Source organism: Rana temporaria, chromosome 1 (assembly GCF_905171775.1).
Source record: "Rana temporaria chromosome 1, aRanTem1.1, whole genome shotgun sequence".
NCBI lineage: Eukaryota > Metazoa > Chordata > Amphibia > Anura > Ranidae > Rana > Rana temporaria.
Genome location: NC_053489.1, coordinates 246,709,393 through 246,719,374, shown reverse-complemented (window position 1 = coordinate 246,719,374; position 9,982 = coordinate 246,709,393). Strand labels below are relative to the sequence as shown.

At 43.7% G+C, this 9,982-nt stretch overlaps 1 gene segment (V, D, J or C); it reads left to right on the top strand.

The window, feature by feature from the left end:
- Positions 1-9,234: 9,234 nt before the first annotated feature.
- Positions 9,235-9,716, top strand: LOC120908982. The segment is given in 2 exon segments: positions 9,235-9,295; positions 9,379-9,716. Coding segments are annotated over 2 exon segments (399 nt in total).
- Positions 9,717-9,982: the final 266 nt, after the last annotated feature.

Here is a 9,982-nt window from a genome sequence, read left to right as displayed (position 1 = left end):
CCCAATGCTCTATGTACTCGGTCGAGCTCCATTGGAGCTTCTTTATCTTTCTGAAGCAGATTGTTAAAGATGGCGGTGATCACTGAAGCCAGATCTTTAATTTCGATCGACTCAGGGAAGCCACGCACGCGGATATTATTGCGTCTCGCTCTATTCTCCTGGTCGTCTTGAGCTAACATAAGCTGCTGAATCTGAGCAGAGTGATCGTTCAGTGTAGCTTCATGAGTTTGTAGGGTAGTCACGGTGTCCTCTACACTTTGCTCCAGGTCTTCTAGCCTATTGGTAACATCCCTGCGGAGTTCAGATATCTCCTGTTTATAAGAACGCTCCATGCGCTGAACAAATGCCTCAAAGTCGTGCATGGTGGGCAATCTATCCCAATCTGTTTGTGGGTGACGGGGGTCTGGGGAGTGACCAGTAGAGCGGGCTGAGCCATCATCTGAGTCAGGGGGAGAGAGCACTCTCTGCCTCGTCTTCATACCTGTAGTTTGGCGCTGTGAGCGTTGTTGTGTGGACGAGCCATGTGCTCCATGCGATCCACGCGACCCATGCGATACATGTGGTGCCTCGTGAGGAACCGTAGAACGACCTGAGGCCATCTCTGCTAAGGGCGCGCTCCGCTGGTCTGGTCTCAGGCGGGAGAAAAAAAAGCGGTCTATATCGCCTTCCCTGTTTAATTCCGTGGAATGACGAGCCTCTCCTCCTCTCTTCCGTCCCATTACCTGGATCCTAGGGCCGAGAATGTAGCGTGTACAGGGCAGTACAGAGCAGTATATAAATCGGTATAGTGGCCAGGTGTCCAGCAACTCACCTGACCTCTCCTGTGTAATGTAAAGGGGTCCAGTGATGCAGGGTGCTGTGTAATGTAAAAGGGGTGCAGTGATGCAGGGTGCTGTGTAATGTAAAGGGGTCCAGAGGTGCAGGGGGCTATGTGATGTAAAGGGGTGCAGAGGTGCAGGCGGCTGTGTAATGTAAAAGGGGTGCAGTGATGCAGGGTGCTGTGTAATGTAAAATGGTCCAGAGGTGCAGGGTGCTGTGTAATGTAAAGGGGTGCAGAGGGCTGTGTAGTGTAAAAGGGTCCAAAGGTGCAGGGGGCTATGTGATGTAAAGGGGTGCAGAGGTGCAGGCGGCTGTGTAATGTAAAAGGGGTGCAGTGATGCAGGGTGTTGTGTAATGTAAAAGGGTCCAGAGGTGCAGGGGGCTATGAGATGTAAAGGGGGCCAGTGATGCAGGGTGCTGTGTAATGTAAAGGGGTCCAGAGGTGCAGGGTGCTGTGTAATGTAAAGGGGTGCAGAGGGCTGTGTAGTGTAAAAGGGTCCAGAGGTGCAGGGGGCTATGTGATGTAAAGGGGTGCAGAGGTGCAGGCGGCTGTGTAATGTAAAAGGGGTGCAGTGATGCAGGGTGCTGTGTAATGTAAAGGGGTCCAGTGATGCAGGGTGCTGTGTAATGTAAAAGGGGTGCAGTGATGCAGGGTGCTGTGTAATGTAAAGGGGTCCAGAGGTGCAGGGGGCTATGTGATGTAAAGGGGTGCAGAGGTGCAGGCGGCTGTGTAATGTAAAAGGGGTGCAGTGATGCAGGGTGCTGTGTAATGTAAAATGGTCCAGAGGTGCAGGGTGCTGTGTAATGTAAAGGGGTGCAGAGGGCTGTGTAGTGTAAAAGGGTCCAAAGGTGCAGGGGGCTATGTGATGTAAAGGGGTGCAGAGGTGCAGGGGGCTGTGTAATGTAAAAGGGTCCAGAGGTGAAGGGGGCTGTGAGATGTAAAGGGGTCCAGTGATACAGGGTGCTGTGTAATTTTAAAAGGGTCCAGTGATGCAGGGTACTGTGTAATTTTAAAGGGATCCAGTGATGCAGGGGGCTGTGTAATGTAAAGGGGTGCAGGGTACTGTGCAATGTAAAGTGGTCCAGAGGTGCAGTTGTGGAGAGGAGTACACAGTAGTAACAAAAAGATATTGAAGGATGCAGAGGTACGCCCCTGGCCTATAGGCTCCTGAGAATTCTGAATTCCGGTTCTGGAGAAAGAGAGGTGGGGGGAGGGGACAAAGAAAAATGGAGAGAAAGAAGAAGGGATAGAACGCACAAGAAAGATGGATAGGGAGAGAGAGAAAAGGGGAAGAATATTTGAATTTTTTTATTGGGGGGGGGGGGGGGGTGACACCATATTTTACCGCACCAGGTGACACCAACCCTAGTGACGCCACTGGTCGTGTGTACGAGGCCTAAGTCACTCATATAAAACAAACGTACAGATTAGTGTCATAAATGAGTCATAACTCCTAATCGATGTTGTTGTTCCAAGCCAATGCTATAAGCCTAGTACACACGGGCCAAATGTCAGACGACACAGGCCAGTTCAATAGAACATTTGGTCTGTGCGTAAGGAAGCTGAAAAAGATGACCGGATAACATTGCATAGTTAGTACAGCGGCTCCTCCTGTGCTCTTCAGTTTTTTGTTTTTTTTATTCAGCTTGATTAGTTGAACGAAAAAAAAAAAAAAAACAATAGTGTGTGCCAGTCTTTAGGGCTTGTTTACACTTGTTAACACACATTAAAGAACCCACCGCTTCAAAATGCTTTTTTTTTTGTGTGTGTTTTTCATGCTTCTCTGATGCATTTTGGAAGCTTTACTTATTCCTCGTACACACAATGGTTTTCCTTGATAGAATCCATCAAGAAACTTGGTGGGAGAGCTTTTTTGCCGAGGAAACTGGTCGTGTGTACGTTTTTCATTGAGGAAACTGTTGAGGAACTCGACGAGGAAAAAAGAGAACAAGTTCTCTTTTTCCTCGTCGGGAGTCTCAATTTCCTTGTTGTGTTCCTCGTCGGGCTGGTTTTCGACGAGAAACATGATCGTGTGTATGCCAAGAAACCCACGCATGCTCAGAATAAAGTATGAGACGGGAGCGCACCTTCGGTAAAAGTAGCGTTTGTAATGGAGATAGCACATTTGTTACGCTGTAACAGTCTGAAAAGTGCAAATCGTCTCTTACCAAACTTTTACTTAACACGCAGTAACAAGAGATTAGCAAAAGCAGCCCCAAGGGTTGTGCCAGTGGAATCAAACTTCCCCTGCCGTTGTATGTGTTGTACGTCACCGCGTTTGAGAACGAGGAGATTTGGTCTTGACCGTGTGTACGCAAAGCAAGCTTGTCGAATTTCTCGACAAGCCTAACAAGGAACTCGTCGAGGAAAACGATGTGTCTTTTTTGACAAGTTCCTCGGTCGTGTGTACGAGGCCTTAAGGTTGGCAAATGCCTTGTGTGCGTTTTTGTTTTCAATTTTTTTCAAAAGGGGAAGTGATAATTTAATAGCAAAGCAAAGCTAACACTGAAGCTCTTGTACCACTTCTGGTGTGGTTTAGAGGCACTCTGATAGACTTGTATGGGGGCTTTGGAGAAGCACTGAAACAAGATGAAAGTGACATGCAAAGCAAACACAGAAGTGTATACAGGACTGTAAGGAAGCCATTTAATTCAGTGACATGTGCTTTGATTGACGTTCAGAGCGCTTTAAAGAAGCACGTCGAACACCATGTTTTGAAGTGTACACAAGTCCTTAGAAAGTATTAAAGTTATTGGATTATCATGACAGCCAGAGGATTAGCATTTTCAGAAGTAAGCCAGCACTGACAGCCTCTAATTTATGTAATTTATGTCTTCCTTTATCAAATACATTTTAAGTGGACAGCTTCACATAAAAAGAAAAAAAAAATTCTGCAGTACCATCTTTAATACAAATGTACTTTTTTCTTGCCAATAAAGCAAAACACTGCTATGCGCTCTATGATGTAATTTATGGTCCAAACAAAGATGACGTGGTCTTTAGTAATCATGTTTATGTTGGGCATATGGCAAATTTAGACAGAGAGTATTGTTTTAAATCGTAGAGAATTTATCATTGAGATTAATGAATCAGCGCAATGAAAACTCTTCTTGTGTACTGAGGAAACATGGCTGTCCCTATGTACACATGTAAATATTATATATGCAAAAAGACAGTTTGTCTATACATTACATTATATGATTGTAATGATGATTAGGTCTACAGAACCCCAAACTAAGTAAGGAGAATGAGGTGTCATGCTGAACACCCTCTTTTCAACAAAATGTGTAAGTCAGCAACAGACCGTTTTAAATTGTGTGTTATAATACACATTTTTTTTTATCACCCTTCCCCACAAAAAATACCCAGCTCAAAACATGATCAGGTTGCAATGTTTAAACAGTACTAGCAGAAGTCTGGAAATCCAGAGCACTAATAAGGTCCGTTCAGTGTTTTAGCTGCTGCTGGTTTGATTGTTTCCCCTGCTTTCCAGAAACCTGTAGAACTCTCAGGAACATAGGTGTGGAGCAATGCAAATAGCAACATAAATATATATGCAGCCCTGGCCAATCACAGGGAGGGTTGCCCTGAAGGCTACTGAGAGTCTGTATAAATACTCCAATGCCTTGTACACATGATCAGAATTTCCGATTAAAAAAAAATCAGATGGAATTTTTTCATCAGATATTCCGACCGCGTGTGTGCCCCATCTGACTTTTTTCCGTCAGAGTTTAGAAATAGAACATGTTTTATTTTTTTCAGATGGAAAAAAATCCTATCGGAAATTCTGATCGTCTGTGTGGAACTCCGACTGAGAAAAAAACATGTATACTCAGAATCAAGTCCATGCATGCTCGGAAGCATTGAACTCGTCGTAGTGTTTTACTTCACCGCATTATGGATGGTCGGAATTTGGCCTGAAAATGTGTATGCAAGACAGCTTGAACGGAATTCCGACAGAAAATTCCATCGGATTTTATACCACTGGAAATTCCGATCGTGTGTACAGGGCATTAGACACAGAGCTTCTAAGTTCTTTCCTGGAGAGGGGATGTCCAGCCTAGAGTGCTTTCTGCCCTATAGGCAGCCCTGCCATGTGCTTGCTGTTCGTGAGGCTTCATCTGGGCTAGCTGAGGCCTGAATGCTGAAGTTACAGAGACCAGACTGTGTGGCTGTCATCTGAAGATCTAGTCTGATATCACAGTAGAAAGGTGCTGCATGGATGTTGGAAGGAGGAAACCAACTTTCCCAGGACATTTCTGAGTACAGACAGTGAGAGAGAACTTAGAGACTTTTGGGCTGCTACCACCCCTCTGGTGCTAGAGAGTTAGTTGTGTATTTGTCTAAATGGCACATCGGCTGGTGTCCTAAAGAGCTGACCTATCTTGTTCTTTGTAAAGGGACTCTGCTATAGTTGCTCTAAATAAAGAAGCTTGTGTGCTTGTAACTTCTACTAAAAGCCAAAGCCAAGTCCACAGTTTGCTTTTGCAAAGACTTTTGCTTCAGCTCTACAGAAGGAAGTTTACTGACCTCAACTTTGTACATAGTTCTTTTTGTAGTATCCCACTCAATTCCTTCCTCAATTCCCCAAAAATAAAAACAACAAAAAGAACAACCCTGGACTTATTGAGCCAAAGAGTGACAGTGACTGTGTGCCTGGCTGAGGCGCAATTACTGGGAAAAGGAATCTTGGGCAATTTCCAGTGGCTCCTTCAGGGGTAGCGCTACACATGAATACTAACAGTCATCTCTGAAAACCAATGACTAAGATCAGGCACACTTTGTGAAAGATGTTTAATTTTTAATACCATTTAGTGTGCAATTTCTTACTGTCTATATTTGGAATATATTTTTCTTAAATTTTTTTTTGCAGCGTATTACTTCTCATTTCATTAAACAATAATTAAAAATATTGTTACAGGTGAATGGCACGTGTTTCCAATAACACATGTAGTGGCAGCTATTGTCTGTATGTGTAAGGTATAATTCTTGTGATGTGATAGCCCTAATTAGGGATGAGCTCGATGTTTGAGTCAAACATAAGTTTGGTTCGATCATCGGGTGTTCGAGCACTGTGGAACGCCCCATAATGCACTGCGAGATTACTGTATGATGATGGGCCAAAGCATGGGCCTGACCTGCATGTTTTGGCCAATCACAGCGCGCTCTTCTGAAAGAGCCATAATTAGCCAAAGGCAGGGTACCTTTGGCCAATCATGGCTCAGGGGGACTAAGTCCACGCCCCACACTATATAAGGCTGCTTACATAACGGCCATGTGCAGTGTTGGTGGAGTGGGGCCTTGAGAGGAAAGGAAGTCCTCCTCTTCCCCCCACTGTTCTGCCTCAAGTGCCCTGTCCATGATTCCACGAAGTGTGTGCTCCAGCAGGAAGATTAGAGGGAGAGTGTCACTGATGCATGCATTGTCGCTGCTCACCATCCTTGTGGCCTCCTCAAATGGTGACAGGACAGTGCATGCATCCTTGATCAGTAGCCACTGGCGTGGGGAAAAAAAGCCAAGCTCTCCTGACCATGTCCTGGTGCCATTCTTGCACAGGTACTAATTGATGGCCCTCTGTTGTGTGTGAAGCTTCTGCAGCATTGCCAAGGTTGAGTTCCACCTGGTAGGCATGTCACAAATGAGGTGGTCAGGTTGCATTCCTTTGAAGGTCAGCCAGCCGAGCACTGGCATTGTATGACCGGTGGAAATGACCACATACTTTTCTGGCCTGCCTCAGGAGATCTTGTAAGCCTGGGTACCAGGTCAAGAAATGCTGCACCACCAAATTCAGGACGTGGGCCAAACATGGAACATGGGTGGCTGTGTTTGGTGGCCCCTGTGGGGCCACCAAACACACAGGAAGAAGAAAAGGAGGAGGATTGTGTCAGCATGGATGTAGAGGATAACACACAGCAGTCTTCAAGGGATGGTTTTCAGTCCCCAGAAACCCAAGGAGTTGTATGTGGCTGGGAGGATTTAGTTGGAGTTAGTAGGTGACCCAGAGAACTCAGAATTGAATGCCTCTGCAAACTTACGCTGCATGGCCTCCCTGATTCTGCAAGGCCTATGAAAGGACCCTAGGATTTGTGGTATCAAGGAGAGGGATCATTACTGGCTGGCAACCCTTCTTGATCCACGTTACAAGGGTAAAGTTGAAGAACTCATCCTGCCTTCGCAGAGGGAGCAGAGGATGAAACATCTTCAGTAAGCCTTGAATAAAAGTTCGAGTAATGCATTTCCAGACCCTGAGAGGTTACCATTTCCTGGTACTGGACAACCTGTTTCTGAGGCTTTATTCAGTCAGAGGAAGAGCTGTGGAGAAGGTGGCCGGCTGACCAAAGCCTTTCAAAAACATTTTTAGTCCTCAGCGCCAAGGTCTGATCGGTTCAAGCAACCATCACCAGTGTCTGCATTATATGGTGCAGAAATATCTAGGGGCAATAAGGAAGTATAGCTCACATATATTTAGATATTCGCTAAGTAAAGCAAGTTTCCAAAAAACTGTACCAACAACGATTTGGTCAGTCTGATTTAGTGTCTGAGATTTTCTAGTTCCCACATGTAAGACCTCTTTTTCTGCATCTCTTGGCTCAAAGATTAATTTTATTTTAATTTTATTTTTGTTTTTGTTTTGTTTTATGCTGCCAGCATTGCTAACCTTTTGTTTATAACAGATGTGAAAATATGATTATGCTAACTTTGACACTCCCACTACTTCCCTTAAAGCCACAAGTTATGACTGCACCATTACAAAGTCATTCCTACATTTGAAATATTACATCTCAGAAGACAGAAGTTATTTAATTTACTTTATTCTGCAATGTACTATTACATATTGATTGCAGTTATTATCGGTATATTTCATGGTAAGTAGCAACTAAGAAAGGTTGTTACTCAGGAAGTCATCTAACCATGCATTAATTAACGTTTCTCCACCATAGAACAAGTACATGGAGACACTATCTTACAGCCTCCTACAGATGAAGGACGAGAAAATGAGAACAAAGCACTACCTTGCAATTATACATCCAGCAGCACCAGTGCTTTCATATACTGGTACAGACATTATCCTAATAATACAATACATTTTGTGCTACATGACTCAAGTACCCCAGCTCGCAAGAACCATATGGATGGCAACAATAAATTCAGTGCCATGACAAATTTATCCAGCTCCATTTTAACTATCGCCAATCTGAGTGTGACAGACAGAGCTATGTACTATTGTGCAGTTGGCGACGCTCACACTGATAAAATACATTGCTCGATTGTACAAAAACACTTGACCTTTACAATCACTTTTTGAAGTACAATACAAAGACAGTTCACATCTACTAAGAAATCAACAAATATATAGAACTCCGCATGCCACTCTAATGCCTCATACACACGATCGGTTTTCCAGAAGGAAAAACTGCCATGTTTGCTTTTGGTCGGCAAAACTGGCCGTGTGTATGCTCCATAGCAGTTTTCCCGACAGAAAAACTGTTAGCAAAAAAATGAGAACTCTTTTTTCCCGCCGTGATTCTCAGCGTTTTTTTGCTGGGCAGTTTTCCTATGGGAAACACTGCAGTGGAGCATGCACACGGTCGGTTTTCCCGACCAAAGCTGTCATGGCAGTTTTCCTGTCGGGAAACCCGGCCCTGTGTACACGGGGAAAAGCAACCGAGCAGGTTCTTGGTTTTCTCGGCGGACTTTTGACTGCCGGTAAACCGATCATGTGTACGAGGCATAAGACTCCATGCACACTGGGCTTAAAAAAATGCCAGTTCTCTTGGCAGAAAAAAAACTTTCATATAGAGCATTTTTTGTAGAGTTTAGATGAGTTTAGTAGAGTTTTGCATACTTTCTGGCAGAAAGTTCCAATCAGAAACGCAAACCAGAAGGTGTTTTTTTTCCTGCCTCTAATGCTGAGCTTAAAATATGTCTGTAATCGGCCTAATGTGCATGGACACATAGGATAACAGTGAGGTGCTCCTGTCGTAGCAGTGTTTTTTAAGCCAGTGTGCATGGAGTCTTACGGGTATTCAGTGAGCTGGTACTGTGGTTTCTAAATACTATAGAAATGTAAAGACATAAGAGTTGGGTTAATTCCATCTCTCCACACTGCTATATTAGTATTGTAATGTTTTACTGGCAAACAATCTGTCTGCAATGGATTATCTACCTGTTATATAAATGGTAACCTGTGTAGAGTTGTTGACATAAGCACAGTTGCAGTGTTTCCTGGACAGTGTTAAAATGAACTGATTCTACTTCTGGTCCAAGGTTGTTCTTTAACATGTTTGAGTCTATCACATAAATAATGCAGTTAATTACAGAGTTAGCAATCTATAGAAAAACTTGCTCACCCCTCCCAGATCAGAGGCATATACTTATTTTCTGGGTGTGGTGCATGTAGAGGTTATAAGCAGATGATGAAAGCTGTGTATGCCAACAACCATCTGCAGGAAGAACAGAAAGCTCACTGCTGCCGTAAAGACGTTTAAGGACTGCAATGGCTTGGAAATGCTACGTATCTCTATTTTCAGCCTTCTTTGTTGTGTCTTTTCTTATAGCTTCTTTGGTAGCAAATGATGTGACCCAATATGATCGTGAAATGACAGTTCAAGAAGGTGCTACTGTAACCTTGAACTGTAGTTATACAACCACCAAATATGTCCTAATCTGGTATTCACAGAAGTCAGATGAGTCTCTCAAATTTCTTCTGCATGATCACTCTAAGAAAAATGACCTGGATGAAGAGTATCGGGATCGGTTCTCTGCTTATCATGACCCAGAGAAAAAGATCTTTCAGCTGACGATAAAAAACATTCAGTGGTCAGACACAGGGGCGTATTACTGTGCTCTGGAGCATGGCACCACATGCAGCATACAGTCTGTAGTTACACAATAACTTTCTACACTGATGTGCAATTTGCCTACCCAAACTTATAGTCTTTATTATACTCATGCACAACACAGCTAGATCCCGAAAGACAAAATGCTAAACTAAAGCTAGAATGGGACTATGAATGAGGCAAATACTATTATATACCTCCATCCCCAATGAATTTGAAAAAGAGAAACGAATTGTTTGGGACTTTTTGATAAAGCACATAGCTGAACTCAATGGACCAACTAAGGTAAAATTGTTTATTGATTACAGAAAGGGTATAGCAG